We start from the raw sequence: 20,701 nt of genomic DNA on the forward strand, positions 1-20,701 counted from the left end.
GAGGATTCATGACGCAGTGCGAGGGATCGGAGACCTCGGTCATCCAGTTCAGGCTTACAACCTTTGCCCTTTACGCACTGAAATGAATCATTTTCTCACCCATATGTTGTCAAACTGGCGGGCTGGGCTTTTCCTTGATGCCACTTTTGTACCAAGTCATGACTGACATCACCTGTTTCAACTGGAATCATCATTCCATTGTTTTACCTCATTATTAGCCCTGAAATGCAACTGCCCCGACTTTTTTGGAACGTGTTGCAGCATCGGAATTGAAATGAGTATTTATTTTGAACAAAGAATAAAATTGACGAGGTATTACATTAAATAATGTGTAGTACAGGACACAGATACACGGCACCATTTTCAGTTTTAGTTTTGACTTTACATTTGTCCCAACGTTTTTCTGATTTGGGGTTTTACAAGCAAATAAAAAAAAAAAAAAAAAACATTGAAACTTTCTAGAATTCAAGTTGATATCATCAAAAGGGTAGATTTGTCTGACTAAAATAGCCAAAATATTTGAGTTTACAGTGAATAAAGAAAACAAGGGTAAGCAGTAAATCTTAATATGTGAGGCCGGAACCACCAAATGTTTGGTATGAACGGATCAAACCGGATCAAATCATTAAAATTGGCATCAATTAATTTTAATTTTCAACTGACTAATTGAAAAAGCACATAAATAATATAAACACAATATGAAATCATGTAAATGATCGAGTTTAGTAGTTCTGCTTGCAGGGTGCATTAGAACTGAACCTCATTCTTTCCTGTGCTTTTTTTCTTCCTTCTGTTTGTTCTTAAATAAGGTCCAATGTGCATCTAGGGTTGCTGTAAACACCAAAGATGTGAGAAGTAATTCACAGTTGATAGCGATGTAAAAGTTGTGGAACCATCAGTCGCATGAATCCCACGTGTTGCATCATGCAACAGGGGATGAGAGGAGAAGGGGGGCTGGAGATGGCAAGGGAGGGGTGAGGAAGAGGAGGGGAGGTGAAGAGAAATGTAAGAAACAAGAAGTAGGACAAGAAGTAGGCTGACAAGGAAGGGAGAAAGGAGGGAATACTGGAAGTTCAGTAGACAGAAAGGAGAGAGAGGCATAATAAGTAGTGTGGCAGACAGTGGTGGAAAGATGTGCCAGAGATAAATGAGCTGTACTTCTGTATGTCTATATGATCACTGAGCTGCTTGAGCTCAGCAGGCTCAGTCCGCTCGTCACTACACTGGATGATGGGGGGTGCGGGGCTCTGCTACCCGCAGCTCCTCAACTCATCCTGCAGGGGTATAATGCGCCCTCGCTCTGAGGCTGTGGTCCTCTATGTGGTGTTCTCCTCCATCTCTGCCGTCACTATAGTTCTCAACCTCCTGGTCATCATCTCCATCTCCCACTTCAGACAGCTCCACACCCCAGCCAACCTGCTCCTGCTCTCCCTGGCCATGTCAGACCTCCTGGTGGGGCTGCTGGTGATGCCGGTGGAAACTGTGCGAGTCGTAGAAACCTGCTGGCTGCTGGGTAACCTCATGTGCGCCCTGTCCTTTATTATCGGCTTCACTGTCACATCAACCTCTGTAGGGAACATGGTGCTCATATCCATCGACCGTTACGTGGCTATCTGTTACCCGCTGCAGTACCCTACCATCATCACTCGCCGCAGAGTGGAGGTGTCCGTGTCTCTGTGCTGGGCCTGCTCGCTGCTCTACAACGGGCTGATCTTAAAGGACCACCTCAAGCAGCCAGACAGACACAACTCCTGCTACGGGGAGTGTTTGGTGGTGATTAGCTACGTCTCCGGAGCCGTTGACCTTGTGTTCACGTTTATCGGGCCCTGCTCAGTCATCGTCCTTCTGTACGCGAGGGTGTTTCTTGCGGCAGCGTCTCAGGCTCGCGCCATGCAGCGTCACGTTGTCGCTCGCGCGGGCGGTTCCCAAACAGTCACCGCGAAGAAGTCAGAGAAGAAGGCAGCCAGGGCTCTGGGTATTGTCATACTGGTGTTTTTGATGAGTTTCTGTCCGTATTACTACCCGTCCCTCGCAGGACAGGACACCTCAAACAGTGTTAAATCCTGGGCTTTTGTGTCCTGGCTATTGTATTGTAATTCTTGTGTGAACCCGCTTATATATGCCTTTTTCTACCTGTGGTTTAGAAAAGCTATAAAGCTCATCCTCACCCTGAAGATCCTACAGGAAGGCTCCTCTCAGACAAATATACTTTAAAACTCACCTACACCTGTCCGGTCACCTGGCAGGTGAGAATGTAACAAAATGTACTGCTGCTGATCATCTCTGGTGGTTGCCTGTCAACACAAAGGCAGTGTGAAGTGTGTTTGGTTCCTCTGACAATCTTATGGCATCTGTCCGCTCCTCACTTTCCTCTCAGCATGTTATTCTGACAGCAGACATCTTGGCATAACAGGAAAAGCACAGGTGTAAATGAAACCGGGCAACTTGACACAACTGAGCTATCCTTAACAAAATGTGTTTCACCTGTGTTTTCGCTGCTGTCATCTAAAAATGACTGCTGTGAAAAAGGTTTATTAGGGCTCAACACAAATAACCCTTAAACAAAAGGTCACCTCTTGACAATCGTTTCAAAGTTTGTAATTTAATGCCAAGCCTCTGAAGGATTCGGCCACTACAATGTGAGGATGTGCTGCTTTTCTTTCCCTTACATTGTAGTAAACTGAAAATCTTTGGGCTTTGGACTGTTGGTTTAAAAAAAAAAAACATGAACATGTCATTTTGTTCCAAGAAAGTTGTAATGGCCTTTACAGCAGAAAGTTCTGGCACATCCTCACCCACTGTCAGGCTGCGCAGATAAGGAAAACACAAACTGTAAAACAATTAGAAAAACAACAATGCAGAACAATGACAAGAATCACCAAATTAATCAAGAATTAAAATCTGTTACAGCCTTGACAGCTTTACTGAACGATTTAAGACTTTAAAACTCACATTTTAAACACACTGAATTGAACATAACTGAGGGACTCAAGGCTCGTGTGTATCACACAGAGACAAAACAAAGCCATCCATAAAAACCTGTATGCATTATAATGTAAAGGTTTGTTATATTCTTAGTAATGGACCTTGTGATGGTGTAACAGCTCATCAGGAAAATGACAGTGGAAGGAAAGAAACGAAACATGCATCTATTGTACAGTACACTGTTTCCTATAGTATTTAGTCAGCAAAGCCTTTTTCAGTGATGTCTGTGTAGTTAATTTTATTTTATTTCTGTGTCATGCCAGACAACTGGGCCATCCCACATGGGATTACGAGACAGTTAATTTAACAAAAAGAACATCTTCAGGCATCATGTACAAGAAACAGCTCACATCATTCAAAGTGATAACTGTCTACAATTCATCTTGATAGAACTTTTTTTTTTTCTCATCTCTCAGGCTTTTTCCAAGCAGCTGGCAGATTTAAATATTTCATATGTAAACAACCAGCTTAATTTTTCTGTATCATCCATATTTACAAGATAAATGCCGGCTTTATTTTACTAAACAAAGTGCTGTGCAGCTCCCAGTAAAAAGGACAATAGAAAATAAAGTGAAGCTCGTTTTCTATATCATTCAAACACAGTGAACAGCTGCGCTTCTCTTCTAAATCAACAAACCATCCAGTTTCCCCTGCAAGAGGCAAAATACCAGATCTCGACTGAGTAAATAAATAACAGACATTTCAGTGACACACTGTTTATTTTTGCACAAAGTAGAAGTAAAAGAAATTAATATAAAGTTTGTTTTGTTACAATTTAATGTTCAACATATTTTTAAAATGTTAACAGACACAGTTGATGCTGAAGTCTTCATCTCCTAGACTGAGACTGCGGCCGACGGACTTCTGCAATGAACAGAACAAATAAAGTGAAGCATAGAAGCGCTGTTTACTTGACTTTCTTTTTATTTATATTCATCAATAACAAAAGACAACACAGATTAGTGAATGAATGAATTTATCTTATATAAATAATCATACCAATCAAGCTGTAGAGCCGTATATTGTGCTACAAAAAGCCAAGTATTTTCCAAAAACAAAAATAAACCAAAATGTGATTTTTGAAAAGCTAAATATTCTGAGGATGGATCTGAACCAGCTGTTTAACAAGTATGTAACAGCAAAAAGTGGGACTTTTAAGATGCATCTAAATATTACTCTAGGTGCAGTATGAGTGCAAACAACATTCACACATAAACTATTAGAAATACCAGGGATTTCATGCGGCCAAAAGTCGTCACAGGCTGGACACCGTGGCTCCGCTCTGCCTTGGAAGTATCTGGCCACACATGGGTTGTGTATTTTTATGCCACATGTAGGATTCTCACAAATTTGGCACTAGAAAACAGGAAAGAAACAATGAGATCGGGTTAAGGCCTGTCACGCTTTAGCCAGACTAAAGCAACATTTACCTTCATTGTTTACAAAGTAAGCAAAGTCATCACAAAGCTAATAGCGTTACTGTCTAAAGACATCAACAACTAGACAGGACAGGCAGGAAAAACCAAGCAAAACTAAGAATGATCCAAAATAAAAAATCCAGAGCACATCACAGTGTACATACAGTATGAAACTCATCGATTGTACTGCAGCAACATGTAAATCACATTATTTACCAAATGAAATCTTGGTCATTTACTCTATATTTATGTAGTTACTCAACACCAAGCTGTGTGGCTTCCAAAGTGATTCACTCCTTTAAACTAAATATTATACATTATGTACAAATATTGTGTAAAAATTCTACACAGAATTATAAAAAATGATATGTCATATGTTATGTAATAACAGCTTCATAACAGTAGAATTATTTAAATATATTCACTTATTACAAAATTGCTAGTAAGGATATATTCTTAGTAACATTTATGAATATGGTCCTGCTAACAGTCTTAAAGAAACAAAGTGTCACGCACATGACAGATTTACACTGGTATTTCATAATACTCATTATAACACTCAGTATTAAAATTAGTATTAGTTTGTAAATGACAGAGCCGATTTCATCTAATTTCATTCATTACTTATCGCAGGAGTAAAAGGTTGGCAAAGCTGATTCACAACAGAGAAAAAGAGGGAATGTGTACCTGGAAAGCGATGTTGTGACAGATGTGGCACACTTTGACCTGATCCTGATACATTTCGCGGATGTAAGGCTCCATCTCTATGATACACCTGGTGGACAAGGTGTACTCCCCTCGTTTCTACATTAATGAGCAGAAATCAGTTACAATGAAATAAATAAAATGGGTGCACAAGTTTCTACTTGCTAGTAGACTTCGGAGCAGAAATCAGTTACAATGAAATAAACAAAATGGGTGCACAAGTGGCTCTGTGCTAAGTTTCTACTTGCTAGTAGACTTCATGGATAATGTGAGTGAAATAACTTGGAAAAATAAATCTAGATTACAAAAACACTATAGTGTGATTACTGTCACATATTTCTTTACACTGAGCAGAGTCTGGCTTTGTAAATGTGAACACATCTGTGACATCCTGTAGGATGACATACCTGGATTTGTTGAACATCTTGTGGACTATTCTCACCTCCCTGAATCATACATTTTTATGCTTTTCACTAAATATTTTTGTGCTTCAGTGTTCTAATTTCATCCTCTGCTAAATAAACCGTTGATGTTGCAATTTATTTTATTACACATCATACCTCTTAAATGTGAACATGCACAGAGAATTTGTGGATTACCAGTTAATAGTCAGCACCACCAAAGTCAAAGCAACAGCTGGACATTTAGCAAACAATGGGTTAAGCAAACATAATTATTGAAAATGTGATCAAATGCTTACATCTGTCCACCCAAACGGTGTGAAGCAGAGAGAACATGACTTAAGAATTCACTTGTATTTTACCTCACAGAGCCACTTGTCATGCACGAGCCGGTTCAAGAGGTGCTCGGTCTCACTCTTCTTCATCTTTTTTGTGGTCATGGAGTCGACGCTGTTCAGGATGTCAGTGGAGGAGGCCTTACCGTTCTCAGCACCCATAATCAGCTCTATCTGAACCGGAACAAGCTAGTCAGCAACTCCTGAAGAAGCTCGGCACCGATTACATGGCCCATAGCTAGTGCCTGACATTGCTTTGCGAGCAGAACTGGTGATTTTCACAGATCAGGTAATCAAATATTACACCATGTCCACCAACAATTGTTTAAGAACTGTAATCCGTGTTTTAAAGTTAAATATGTGAGCTACTGATTTTACTTAATAGCGACATGCAATATGCCATTAGATATAAACAGAAAGCTAGTATGTTATTATGAGACTAGAGGGGTTTATTTTTCAGGTCCCTCTGTGTAAAATGAACAAAACAACAATGTGACAGTTGAGTGATGTTTCAAGGTCTGATTTCTGCTACAAAGACATCATACAACTACATGTAGAAGGGTTTAACTCACTGTTTTCCTGAACAGCTCCAGTTCGTTGTCGGCGTAATCTGACGACATTCTGGTGACTTCAGTCTCAGACATGTTTACCTGGACGGGATTGAAGTGACACTGTGACTAACGATGCTTCCTGGTGGTTCAACAGAGTTTTAATGAAGTTAACATCCCTCCTACATTATGGGTTTATAAATTAATGACTTTGCGACTGCTTGTTTAATATCAAACACCTTCATCTCCCAGGCAAAAGCAAGTTCCTTTTGTGAAGACATTGTTTAAGTTTAAAACAATCACATCAGGGCTTGATGCTTACATTTATTTTTAGGAGCATTGGTGCGACAGAAACATAGGAGCACTTTTTTTTTTAAAGAAATAGCATTAATGCTGCCGTCTCAGTGTTTCACAGTGACAAAGGTACGAACACATGAATGAACATTCATGAACGAAGTGAGTCTAAACCAAACAGTGACAAAGGTACGAACACATGAATGGTGAACATTCATGAACGAAGTGGGTCTAAACCAACAAGTGAGTCTAAACCAAATGGTGGAGGGAGCCGGAAGTGAGGGAGATGGCGGGCACGTAGCCCTGTTCGGGACAGTCCTGGAAGCATCTTCCAGAAGCTGTGGGAGACAGCTATGCATTGCACTTTAAGAGAGATGGTCAAATGAACCACATGCAAAACCATCTACTTAGTCACCACCCTTAGTCTTTTTCTTGTAAACTAGACCAGTAAGTTTAAAATATAAACTTCTAATAAAGCACAAAATTCACCTTTACATGGCTTGTCTTAATGTATTTTGCTGCCTTCTCCTTGTTCTGGTGCACCATTCAGCAATTTGCTCAGTACCGCCAGTGGCATAGGACACAGCTGTCCCCCGGGTGGAGAGACATGGCTAACGATTGTACGATTGTGGCTGATCGTCACATCACAGCCACATCTAAATAGTTAGCTATGAGCTATTAGCCTAACATGCCTGCTATGGTTAACACATACCAACAAAGGATGGAGACTGTGGGAAATCCTGAAATTATCACGTCATTACCAGTTTTTACCTGTTTAGCAGTTGTTCTGATAAATTAAGTTACTCTACTGGTTTTTTACTTGCAGAGGTTTTACTGCACGTACAGTAATGAGCACAGGTGTTGTCACCTCAGGTAATGCTTCACTTCACCAGGCTCCATCTCTCTCCACTGAGGCCGCTCAGCTACTGTCCACTGTGCGTGTGGAGGAGCTGACTCCCACCCTCGGTCAATGCCAACAGATGTACCAGAGAGGAAAAGCTGCTCCATAAACACTAAAACTACTAATCTCACTCACTGGTCTCTTCAAGTACTGATAAAATGCCCCCAGGCCCTTTTTATTCACATTTGCAAGTGAAATCCTCACACTTTAGAACCCTGTTTCATTAAAACCGGGCCAGACCACAAAGGCCTGGTCCAGGAATTAAAGCAACTAACCAAAGCATAGTATTGTTGACCGCTGTCTTCAGACATCCCTTTCCTGATCTGCATAAACATGGGCTGCAGCTTTGAGTTGATGGTATCGATGAAATCATCCAATTTGTCAGGGGCACACTGTGCTGCAAAAAATAAGGACAAAAAAACAAAAAAAAAACTAAAGTTTATTAGACATATGTAGCTCTCTTATATGCATTTTACCTGTCCCAGTAACAACATTTCAGTGAAAGCAACGTGACAAATCTTGACAAAACTGATTGTAAGGTATATACAGTTATCAAGGCAATTACAGAGTGAGTTGGGCAGTAAGACGAATACACTGGAATCTGACTGAACCTGGACAAATATGGATACTGTATATCAAAGTGTGAGAGATCTAACCTGAACACTCACAGAGTTAGTGATGCTCAAACAAAAAAATGCTACAATCATCCCTGGTCTTCCCTGCATAAATTGGCAGCACATAGTTTACATAAAAAGCAATGGAGAAGGCCTATCTAGACCTATCCTATTTCCTGATATAGAGGTGCAGTCTGAGTTATTCTGGACTTACAACAGTAACTATCTGCACAATATGTATATGACTTACTGTTGTGTGTTTCACAGCAATGCTTATAGAGTGTCCTTGCTTCTTGTTCATCAACAATACCACTGACCATCATGGTTTGAAGAAACCTCCGATGGCTGTCTCCCATCTGTCGTGACATGTCTCCGGACTGACCTAGACACACTGAACAAAGCCGTTGATATAGTCCTCAGTGCTTGTGGTTAGGGTAGTGTGTTAGGGGAAACACATCTCGATGGGGAAAACAACACTGGTTCTGATGTTTACTGTCACTGACATCCATTAACGTTTTAAGTCACTTTTATGAACGAAAATCCCCAGCATTTACAATTTTATGTTTTTCTTTGTTAAATATCAGAGTAAAGTGTTAACACTGATTTTCTTTTTAGCTACTAAGCTACTTACACCGGTACCGTTAAATCAATGAAACGTTAGCGTTAAGTTACACGAGGCGCAACCCGTTTGCTAACCTGCTGTTAACAGTTGATTTTGGTTATTTCCTGTTTAGCTAACTTTAGTTTTAGAGGGGATCATATTTTAAATATTTGCAGAAAAGACCTTAAGTTAAGTTATAATCACACTTACCCCCTCTTCCTCATACATCCCTCTTCTTCTCCTAGATTTCCGGTAGTTGTTTTGTGGCTGACTATTACCGCCCCCTACTGGCCCAATGGGGCACACCATGCTACTCAACAAAGACGTTTCAAACTTCTCACCAGAAATTACCACCCTGATACTCTAATTGTAATTAAAGTTTAATTACAGTAATTAGAGTATCTGGGCATAGGTTTAATTATTAAACCTATGCTTGTACTCATAGCAATGTAAACTCGGCTACTGACAATTCTCACATAAATCTGATGATTTGCTGCTTTAGTAACAACCTATTTTGGAAAAAAGCAAAAAGGAAACAGCAACATACAGCATACAATGTTATCTATTTTATTGTCCTTTTAAAGAAATGCTATTTTTTATTTACAACTTCATGTAAATGTATGGCTGTGGCCTAAATAGAATAGAAGTCTCATAACTCTGAATTTGACAAAAGTATGTTCGTTTTCTCCTCCAGCATACCTATAATGAGCTGCCATGCTGGACAAACATGCCGGCAAGGAACACAATTTCTAAAATACGATCCTATTTCTCATAACTCTGAATTTGACAAAAGTATATTTGTGTTCCCATCATCTTGTTTGCAGGAACCAATTTTTTATTGGTACCAGACACAAACAGCTAATCACAGGCTGTATTTGAAAGTGTTTCCAAGGTATTTTGTGGGATACAATGTTAGTTAAAATTCAGTGTGAAGATGATTGTGTGCAATATTGTTAAGTTCAGTTTAAGCATCACTAGTTTCTTTCTTGTGCTGAGACTAATGAGGAGGTGGGTGGTACTGTTATTGTCAAACAACAATTTTATTCTAAATCCTTTATTATTTTAACAAATTAAATAAGAACATATAATACAAGGTGTCTCGGTCTTTGATTACAATATAGCCTATTATTAACATTTAAATACAGTATCCAAAGTCATCTGGATTTTCCACAGCATTTAACCTAATACTCCAGAACATTATCCCAAACCTTCTGTCTTCAAACATTTCAAGTTCAAAAGGAATCATAAAATAGTTATCATAACGTTGCTTATCAGAGTGAAGCAGGATCAGTGTCTTTACATCCACACAAATAATTTGATTATGGTGAACAGCACAGAATTAGGGTAATAGTGATTAAACAGCTTCCAAGGTCTATAGTACCCCAGTTTCCCCATAACCTGACTTTAAGTTATTTGTTTGTTGGTCAATGTCTGAAAAAATGTGTGTAATAAAGAGGAAAAATCTGTGGCCCATAAAATAAGAGAAGAAAAATAAAGGGTATTCATTGGTCTTTGTTTTCTGTGCTAATGAAATGAATAACTACCAACAACTGGCAGGCTATTTGGTTTATCTTGACTCTAAAACAAATTTCTAACACCATACAGTGGATTAATTTTAAGGTGGAATGAGAGTACTGCCTTAATACATTTAATCAAATTATTCCTGCTTTGCACATACACTGATATTTAGGCTGTATTAAAGACAATACTCAAGGGAAAAATGCACCAACTGGATAAAGAATCAAATCCCAGATTTGTTTTTTAAAATTACAAACAGAAATGTATAATAGCCACTCCAAATAAAAAGCAAAAGTTCCTCTTCAAGCCTGTCCAGTAAGAATGGGGCCTTCCTGGGATAATAAAGCAAAAGGACTGGACCATGATCCAGTGCCTGGAGGTTCCGACACCAACGTTAGCAATTCAACAGAATTTACAGGGATGTGTGCTTGCTGACTGCAAGGAAAACTGTAAGACTGAGAATACTGTCCTAAGCAATTTGTACTTTCTACAGTCACATCACCAACCATTCAGATCAGGTGCACTCAATGTGTCACAGATTGTGGAAACAAAACTCCTTGTCATCACTGTTCAATCAAAACTGAGGAAAAAAAACTGAATGTGCAATAAAAATTACCCACAATGTGAACGGTCAGTAATGTGGTTGAACAGCTAGGCATGTATCAGTCGTTCTCTCAGTTTTGGTCTCCCATGTGGTGATCCGGTAGCATCTCCCTTCTTTATGCACATGATCCAACTCTTTTTCGGAGCTCAGAGGGGTTCTTCTTTTTTTAATCCCACCACTGTCTTCCTATTTCTCCAAAGTGCTCAATATCGACTCAGTGTGCTTGTCATCCACTCTGTCTTTATACTTTCAGTTGGCCGCAGTTGGCTGAAAAAAACCAAACAAAAGAAAAGAACACCAAACCTGAGGACCAAATGTAAGAAATCAGAAATAGAATGAACGGATGATGACAAAATGGTTTTCCCTTATGAAAATGGAAAGTAGTTTATTGTATATGAAACAACAACGGTTGCCTGTTGTGAAACCATCCGAGTATAACTGCCCTCTAAAGAAAGACAAATGACTGTCTGGATGCTGGATGTGTTTGTTATAGAGCATGTGAGTGGAGTGGAAAGCAGGTGAGTGGGCGGAGTCTGGACAGAGCACAGAGTGGCATTTTTAAAAGGGGTGAAGCATCGTCCTATGTTCTGCTCCAATACTGCTCAGACCATGAGCCCGAAGCACGCCCAAGCCCGACCAAGAATGCATCTGTGTCTTGCACAGTCATCCAACACTTTTCAGTCAAAAATTGGCCATTGCAAGCTCAGTAATTGAGTTAATAAAGTACTTTAATTGATTTGTTGAATTTTACCTTTGACCTTTTGTGCTATATTCCTTGCTGCACAGGCCTAACTAATTTGAAAAAAATCATTTCTATTTAGATAAAAGTAGTTGTACTTTAGTCTTTTGGGATGTAAGGCTACGATTTAAGATAAAAGTGAAATACCAATCCATTATCATTCGCTTATCCGGGTCAGGTTCAGTAAGGTTGTCCAGACGTGCCTCTCCCCGGCAACATGTTCCAGCTCCTCTGGCAGGTTTCTGAGGCACTCCCAGGCCAGATGAGATACAATATATAACATCTCCAGCATGTTCTGGGTCTGCCCCATTGTCTTCTACCAGTTGGACATGCTTGGAAGACCTCCAAAAGGAGGCGCCCTGGAGGCATCCTGATGAAATGCCCAAACTACCTCACCTGGCTCCTCTCAAAGAGAAGTCCCTTCCTTCTGGGTGTCCGAGCTCTGCGCCCTATCTCTAAGGGTAAGTCCAGCCACCCTATGAAGGAAACTCATCGGCTCAGCTCCTTCTTCACTGCAACGGTCTGGTACAACATCTGCATTACTGCTGATGCTTCCCCTATCCGCATGTCAATCTCACACTCGATTTCACCCTCATTCATGAACAAGACCCTGAGATACTTGAATTCCTTCACTTGGGGCAGCAACTCACTCCCAACCCAGAGGGAGCAGTCTACCGTTTTCCAGCAGAGTACCGTGGCCTCAGACTTAGAGGTGGTAATTCTCATACTGGTTGCTTCACACTCAGATGCAAACTGCCCCAGTGAGAACTGGAGGTCACGGTGTGATGAAGCCAAAACCACATCATGAGCAAATAGTAGAGACGCAATTGAAGGTTCTCCAAACTGGACACTTTCCTCCCCCATCTATGAAAATCATAAGCAGGATTGGTGACAAGGGACAGCCCTGATGAAGGCTGACACCAACCGGGCATGTGTTAGGGAAAGTGAAATACATGCAGATTATTTCCCCTTTTTTTAGAGAGAGTGGGTGCGATCTGAGTAGAGCAGGATGTAATCTGAGTTGAGCACTGAGCGATAATGAGGGGAGCTGCCTGGTGCAGCGTTGAACGGGGGAGCGGAGCGGGCAAACAGCGAGAGGTAGAAATTCTCACTTCCCCACTCTGCAACATGCTCTGGTTTGCTGTACCTTCTAGTGGCCGGTAGGAAACTGTCCATGTATGTTGATTGACTGTTGCAACTTCTCCTCTTTGGCCCTTCTGCTGTGACATAGCTGTGGAATAAAACAAAAAAAATCTTCTTTTTGTAATGTTTATGTATTCAGATAACCTTCAAACTCAATAGAGACAATATATCATGGTAATCTTCACACAAATACAGCTCTTCAGGCCTCTCACTGTTCTCTTCTCCATGAAGCTGGCCAGGAACTCATCTATATCTGTCTGTCCCTCCAGGAAGTTTTCTGCAGTCTCCTCTGATTCCTCTTCTGCCTGGTGGGCTGCAACTTTTAATCGAGCCTGTAAAGTACTAAGACTGCAACTCTAGTGGAGGACAAAAGACAGAAAATGTAAGGAGAGACATATATTGTGGGGATGGGGGTGCTCAAAAATATTTTAACCCACAAAAGGGGGAGCTAAGCAGAAACATTTGGGAACCACTGGCGTAAGGTAACAACTAGGGATGTTAACAAAACCAAAAACACATGGTACTTTATTGCCACAATAAAACGTCCATGTACAATAATTATCATAATGTTAAAAAATGAATAGAAAAAGGGAAAAATGCCCTTTACTAAATGATAAATCTGTTTGCCATCAGAAGGTTCAATCCAAATGCGAACTTGCCCTAAAACGCATTATAATTAAACCTCTTACCTCACTGAGTTCATGCTGTCTCTGCATCTTTGTCTCAAAGGCTGACTTCATTTGAGTCAGCTGTTCATACTGTCAACACAGCAGACACACAACATAAGCTCCTAGACAATGGCAGGAATGGGTGTTGTGCATGTGCATATGAAAGAATGGCATGAAATGTAAGAAATAACCTTAGAGAGTATTTCCTGTCTCTTTCCTTCCAGCTGTGGCTCCATCTGAAGGTTTTTCTCTGTAAACAATTTAAGAAACATATGCACAGGTCTTTAAATAGCTCAAGTCAACTAAAGCTTCTCTGTCATGACCGACCTATGAGGCAGGAAAGAAACATACGAGCCATGTCCACTATACTGGTGACTAACTCTTCTTTATCACCGGCGACCTGTTTTAGCTGTGGCAAACTCACAAAGAACTCCAGTAACACATCCTCGTTTTCAGACATTTCCGACAACTGGGTCAGACTGGGGAGAGGTGAAGCAGAAGGATAAACAGGAAAATATATATATCAGTGGGTAAGGCAATGTGAACAAAGAGAAATAAATGCTGTAACAATCAGTAGAAAATAAAACAATATTCTGTAATACTTTACTTCAAGTCACAGAGTTCAGGAAAAGACTCGGGAATCTCGGGCATCCTGTACATATGACCATTCAGTCCAGCCTGAAAAGACAGAGGTATGAGAATATGCTGTCATGCAAAAATATGTCACATTCTTCAATTTAGTATCTACACAGACATTTTAAATAAAACTGACTAAGTACTGTAGCTCCAACTGTATTTACTTTCAGTGTAGTTGGCAACCAGGGCAGCAATTTATCAGCAGAAAAGCTCCTGAACACAAGACATTCTGACTGTATATAATATTACAAGACAAGAACAAAAAAACCATCCTGACACTTGATTGGGCTCATAACTGGCTGGAAAAATTTACGGCTGTCAATTTTGAGCGATGTTCTTTTTTTTTTTTTATTGCTTGCTTTTATTATTATCATTTGATTGGATAAAACTGATGAGGCTGTCCCTGGTAGGCTAGTGGTTAAGGCACAGCGCTCTCGCCGCAGCGCCCTGGGTTTGAATCCAGGTTGCGGCAGGAAGGGCATACATATATATATTTATCAATCGCTTTTAAAGCATGGGAGCTGGGCTGAGTATTCTACTGTGTGAGAAGCTGATAAAAATCTTGTTACAACTTGAGTACATTATCTATCATCAGTGTACTTGTGAGTCTCCAGTAGGTACAGGCAGTGGCAGGTCTGAAATCAGTCCATATGGGGCTGGAGCTCGAGGGGGCCCATGAGCACTATCCACCCCTTGGTGAGGCGTGGGAGCTGGGCCTTGACCAGGAGGTGGCGTCTGACTGGGACCAACATGTCGGGGACCGTAGTGGAAAGCCTGAGTGGGGTAAGAGCCGATGCCCGATGGCTTATACATGCTATTGGAATAAATGAAAAAGAAGTTTATTTCACTAAAGCATCCCAAATATACCCTTAGAGGAAACCATAGTAACAATAAGTCTTTTTCACAAGCTGGATCTTACTTTGTGTATTATTATGTCATGTTAAAAAATTTTTATTTAAAACTATTTACTTTGTTACAGCTCCTTTAATAGTTTTTAATAATGTTTATGCATCTATTACTTTTTAAATTTATTTCCATTTTGTGTGTGCGTGTTTCTTGTTTGCTATTCACCTAATGGTTTGATTTAAGAATAGGGGATAAAAGAGTTTAAAATAAAAAAATATATAAGTGAAATACAACATAACATGATAAAATTTACATTCATTATGGTTATAATGAACAACTGCTTTTTGTAACCGTTTTCTTATTGCATTCCCCAAGTAGATAGCAAAAATATTTCAGTAAAATATGGTCACAGAACATCAGAAATCTTTTCAAATAAGAATATAATGACAAAGTAGTGAAAGACAAATGTTTTTTATTCTCCATGAACGTGTGTGGACACTCACTATGGAAAGCCAGTGGGACCAGAAGGCATCAGGGCAGGAGGACTTTTCCAGAACTCATCCAGCAAACTCTGAATGACCTTCCCCAGATCTGAGTGCATCCCAAACTATAACATACACAACAAGAAGATTTAAATGCTACAATGAAAACATCAGAGGTACAGTTGAAGCATGGACTAACAAAAGACACTCAATTTAATTAGGTAATTTTTCTTAATGGAGAGCAAAGTGGAAAGTAAAGACAAGGTAACAGAATAAAACACTGCTGCTACTGTTGACCAACATTATATCTGCATGCACACAAGAAAACAGGATACTAAAAAAAAAGAAAATGCATCTGCTTGATTAGTGTGTAAATTGTATTTACATGCAGCTGGTCATTAATCAGACTTCTTCCCCTTCTCTGTTTTAAACTATGACTGTGTGTGCACACTAGTATCTCTAATATGACCAAGATAGTGTATTCTGCTGAGAGAGTGGCTGGGATGTGAAGGGGTCAAACAAAAGAAAGACAAAGATGATCACAGATGTGCATAATAATGGGCTAGTGAATATTAGAAATGGGAGAGAGAGAAAAAAAACTTATTACACTCTGTCTTCCGAATAATCATAACATCCTGAACATTTTATTTTTCTGGTCAAATCAACAAAGCACAGTTTTTCTTCACATGGTATTCACATGGGTCTGAATTGTGCAAAGACCTACTGTGGAAATCACCTCATTTAGATATATTCATTTCAGTTTCGCTTTTAGTCAGATGTGAAATTTTATCAGTTTGAACAGACCTATGAGTAATGACCATTCCTTTCTAACACTCACACTGCTGCCCTGGTGATAAAATCACCGTACTGTGTTTTATTTACTGGGTTTCTGTTCATCCTTTACACAGAAAATGAAAACTATGTTAATGTAATTAGGTTAAAGTTAACAACACTGTAAGTAAACATCAAGAAAGATTATGTCAGTGGATGTCAGCAGTCAGAATTATGTCAACCCACCTCTATCACAGTTTTATTTACAACACATAATTGTAATACTACTATTGACTAGGGAAGTTACTTTTTCCAAAAATCATGTTTGAATTAATTCCCTGAACTTTGAATAGGAAGTGATAGCCCTACTACTGACACAAGAATAACACCAACAAAATCTGTATGCACATTAGCAAACACCATGGCCAACAATTATCCATCTCTCTTTCTGAATGTTTCATATCACACATCTGGGGGGAAAAAAAAAAAAACACACCCATTGACACCCTACACTTCAACATTTGGGAAAGCCCCTCAAAACCCAAGCTCGGGAAACACGATCTTAACATAGTGAAAATAAAAAGCTTAACCAACTACTTACATTAGTGATGAGGGAGCTTGTGATTATGGTGCCATTATTGCCGTCAACTAAATGATGACCCACAGGGGGGTAGACACTAACCACTGGCTTCTCCTGAGGAAACTGAGGAGGCAGCAGACTGGAAGAACCAGGCAAAGTACTTTAGCTTTCAGGATTCCCACTAACAGGATATATAACAAGATATAAAATGTGTTACTACTGTAACACCGTATTATGGCAGTGCAAAATGTATTTATCTCTACAAACCAGCTCTGTATCCTCTGAGGCCACACAAATGGTACAAACTGAAACCTTAATAACAGTGGAAGGAATGTGGTAAAGTCAAGGTCACTTTTACTCTATATGCTTTACTTGGGATTAATGCAGGTCTGTAAATTTGTATTTAAACAGAAAGAAGAACACCAGAATGCAGTTTTAAGCCCTTTCCAATAGTGGTTTGACATTATGTGAAACTCCATTCCACGTTTTTGTAATTTAAACACCAAACCACAGTGGTTGAGGTACAGACTGACTGTGATCCTACTGCTATTCTGACAATTATGAGTGTATGTGCACAGTTGAACTCACATATTAACATTAATGGTGGAGTTGTTGACTGTGAATGGTATTCTGTACTCCACATCCTTCTGGATCTCTGCAAGGCTGTTGAGAAAGAGACATGTGTGAATGCCATGATCTGTAATCTTAACAAACACAAGGACAGTTTCTTCCCACATGCATCACTCTCATGAACAGTTCATCTACGATTGTATGACAGGACAGAGCAATCACCCCAGTGCAGTAAATTGTAAATAGAACCACTATATCAATCTGAAATCTCTTCTACCACAATGTGTATATATATATTTATAAGTAGAGTGTGTATTTTTCCTATTTGACTGCACACTTCTCATTTTGAATGCACACATATTTATTTGATGTTTTTTTTATTTTCTTATTGCCTTACACAATACATTGATATCCTCTGTACTGGAGTCAAATTCCTTGTGTTTAAACATACTTGGTCAATACACCTGATTCTGATTCCAGTCTGAACTTGCATGCAATAACTGTCATGCTACTGTTTGAGTCATCCCTACAAAAAGTTTATGTACACTGCAAAGAAATGTAATGACAACTAATGTTGATACTGGTCATATTTTTAACTTTGTATCTTACACAGTATACCTAACAATACATTATTTACCCCTGATGAAGCCTGTGAAGAGCTCTGTATCAAGAACACTGGTCTTACACATCCCGGTAGTATTTCATGGGTTTGAATTGTGCTTCCCAATCCACTTATTTCTCAACATTATTGCCGTCCTATAATCAATACATTAGCGCCTGTGGCGTCGACAATCCCATGAACAAACGTCACGTCCATAACAAATGCAGTGTCCATTTCTGTCGGCATACTTTGCGTCAGACGGGAGACGACTATGAAACAATGCATCTGGCTGACAACAGATGACCTAAGAGAACAGACTGTTTACGTCGCCGGTGATAGTAGAAAGCTAAAAACAATCTCTGAAACGGCAGAGCTGCTTAGTAAACAACGGCTAATACGTTAATCTCCGCATCTAATTAGCCGCAGTAGCTCATTCTGAAACCGCATGGATGACAAGTTGGCTTGACAAACACTGGGATTGCCACAGGACGTGGACAGTTTGCTACGACTTGTGCCGTCAGCCTATCTAAAAATAGATACTGTAAAACCGTCTTGTTTAGCCAGACAGCTAGCACAGCAACCTGGCAAAACACATCTAGCTAGCTAAGAGAAAGGGTTAGCAAACATAAGTCAAGTAAAATCGTGACACTTGTGTAGCATTTTGACATGTTGATAGAATAGCAGGCACAAATGTTAACGACAAACAAGTCTATTTGATATCCTAAAGTACTTCTGAAATAACGTTAACTGTGAGCCAGGTGACTAGCTGTGCTAACTAAACATAAGCTGTTTATGTAAACTGAGTCAACATGTTCCAGTAGAGTGAATAGGTGACTAGCAGTGCTAAGTAAACATAAGCTGTTTATGTAAACCGAGTCAACACGTTCCAGTAATTAACGTTAATGCAGTGAGTGAAGTGTTAACAAGCAGCACCAGAGTCTGGTTTTAGGTAACCGGTTGCTGTTCACGGTACCTGGGGTGAGCGGCTTTGAGTGACTCGATCTGCCGCTGTCTTTGTTGCTGTAGACTGTTCAGAGGAGGGAGCGGTCCAGAGCCTTTGGACGGGGGGAAAAGCCAGTTCATCCTCTCCTGGCGAAACCACGAACTTAACTTTGCGACAGAATCTAAAGGCCGAATACAGATGAAGACGAAATGGAAGAGAAAGTGAGCATGAGCAGCACACGGGAGTGGAGATTTGTACTGCTAACCCTCGTTAGCTTGTCGACTAACGACTCGGTTTGTGGCTAACTTTGTGCTTACGTTACAAAATCAGATGGCATATCCTCATGTGTGCAATAAAATGTCACTCCTGTTTTAGCTCCAAGGGGTTGGATGTAGTTCAAATACTGCCATTAATATTACTAAAACGAGAGCTAATTATAGCTAAAAGAAGACAACAACCTTGCGAGTAGAAGCTTGATCAACTTATTTACGCATTACGTCACGCAGCAAGTCTACGTAAAGCGTAACTTCCTGTTATCAGTTTTTTTCAAACTAAAGGTTTAAAATATAAAATATTATTTTTATAAGCCTGAGATTTGAAATACAATGAGTACGAGTCAAAACAATAACATATCATTTTTAAAACTGTTTTGATTATTTAATTATCATTATTTTGCATATAAGCCCTGCGTTTATTATTTCATTATTTATTAATTTGACTGCTACAGCGGCTCTCAATGTGTACACATACATGTCAACAAGCAAGGGAATGTGCATTAGGAAAGAGAGAATAAAAAATAAGAGTAACTGTTTTGAGCGTGTTCAGCTCCAGGTTGTTGCGGCTACACCACAGGACCAGCTGCTCAACCTCCCGTCTGTAGGCTGACTCATCACCGTCACGGATGAGTCCAGTGACTGTTGTGTCATCTGCAAACTTTAGGAGCTTGACAGAGGGGTTCTTCGAAATGCAGTTGTTGGTGTAGAGTGGAAACTATATTTAATTACGTTTTAATTATTTTTTTTACCTTTAGTTTACTCGCTTTATAACGTCTTTATATTATTTTCCATGTTGTATATAATATGTAGATTATTGATCTAATTAGCACAACATTGTTCTGACTTTAACTCAGAATTCTGAGATTAAAGCAGAATTCAAATAAATTTATGCAGTGGCCCTAATCCTCTTCTGTAGAGATGGCATTTTGAATTTTGCCATGTTAAACTTCATGTTTAACATGGAAAAAACAAATAAACTATGAAGCACAACCTGTACATGCCCACAGTCCTGGAGGTCTGTGCCTTAAAACGCAGACATTACAAGCTGATAAATGTCACTACTCATCCTTTTGGTTTACAGAACCACTTCCTGTAATGACTACCCAAATTTATCAGATCTTGAAATTAGTTAAATATGCTTCCACTTACAAACTTATTTTGGAATCACAATAACTCTGCCTTTTAATATAGTTCCTTCTACCACTCTGATCATATTTGCTCCCTCACTTCTCTACAGGGAAGCAAAGAAATACTTAGTCTGCTTTCCCCTCTAAAAAGCACATTGCAACCCACAATTGATTTTATTTGATTTATTTATTCTTTCAAACATGTAACAACAGTCAGTATGTAATCACACAAAATTACAGACATATCCACAAAAATATTTTCAAATTGCTTATACCTAGTACATGCTTGAACGGAGTAGGAAGAAGTTAGACTTATCTAGTCCTACCCCCTATGACATCATCTTATCGTCATTGGTTTGCAAGCAGTATTACTACATGGATACATATTCTACATCC

The 20,701-nt window shown here is 39.5% G+C and overlaps 3 protein-coding genes across 3 annotated transcripts; 1 reads left to right on the forward strand and 2 right to left on the reverse strand.

The window, feature by feature from the left end:
- The first annotated feature begins 467 nt into the window (after positions 1–467).
- LOC109970711 (trace amine-associated receptor 13c-like) lies at positions 468–2,228 on the forward strand. Its single transcript, XM_020618463.1, has one exon. It carries the CDS (start codon positions 1,228–1,230, stop codon positions 2,212–2,214), a length of 987 nt encoding a protein of 328 aa, XP_020474119.1. The 5' UTR covers positions 468–1,227; the 3' UTR covers positions 2,215–2,228.
- Positions 2,229–3,685: 1,457 nt separating this feature from the next.
- On the reverse strand, positions 3,686–9,118 carry nsmce1 (NSE1 homolog, SMC5-SMC6 complex component). The gene is made up of 8 exons (XM_020618464.1): positions 9,013–9,118; positions 8,452–8,592; positions 7,863–7,984; positions 6,417–6,494; positions 5,872–6,018; positions 5,091–5,207; positions 4,215–4,341; positions 3,686–3,849 (listed from the first exon to the last, which is right to left on the reverse strand). The coding sequence occupies exons 2-8, from the start codon at positions 8,567–8,569 to the stop codon at positions 3,815–3,817; spliced, it is 744 nt and encodes a 247-aa protein (XP_020474120.1). The 5' UTR covers positions 8,570–8,592; positions 9,013–9,118; the 3' UTR covers positions 3,686–3,814.
- Positions 9,119–9,833: 715 nt separating this feature from the next.
- vps37a (VPS37A subunit of ESCRT-I) lies at positions 9,834–19,398 on the reverse strand. Its single transcript, XM_020618424.1, has 13 exons — positions 19,221–19,398; positions 18,934–19,084; positions 17,378–17,452; positions 16,811–16,928; positions 15,460–15,563; positions 14,711–14,924; positions 14,082–14,152; positions 13,826–13,953; positions 13,666–13,724; positions 13,496–13,564; positions 13,019–13,162; positions 12,811–12,894; positions 9,834–11,191 (listed from the first exon to the last, which is right to left on the reverse strand). Exons 2-12 carry the CDS (start codon positions 19,041–19,043, stop codon positions 12,814–12,816), a joined length of 1,173 nt encoding a protein of 390 aa, XP_020474080.1. The 5' UTR covers positions 19,044–19,084; positions 19,221–19,398; the 3' UTR covers positions 9,834–11,191; positions 12,811–12,813.
- Positions 19,399–20,701: the final 1,303 nt, after the last annotated feature.

Source organism: Monopterus albus, unplaced genomic scaffold (assembly GCF_001952655.1).
Source record: "Monopterus albus unplaced genomic scaffold, M_albus_1.0 scaffold205.1, whole genome shotgun sequence".
Lineage (NCBI taxonomy): Eukaryota > Metazoa > Chordata > Actinopteri > Synbranchiformes > Synbranchidae > Monopterus > Monopterus albus.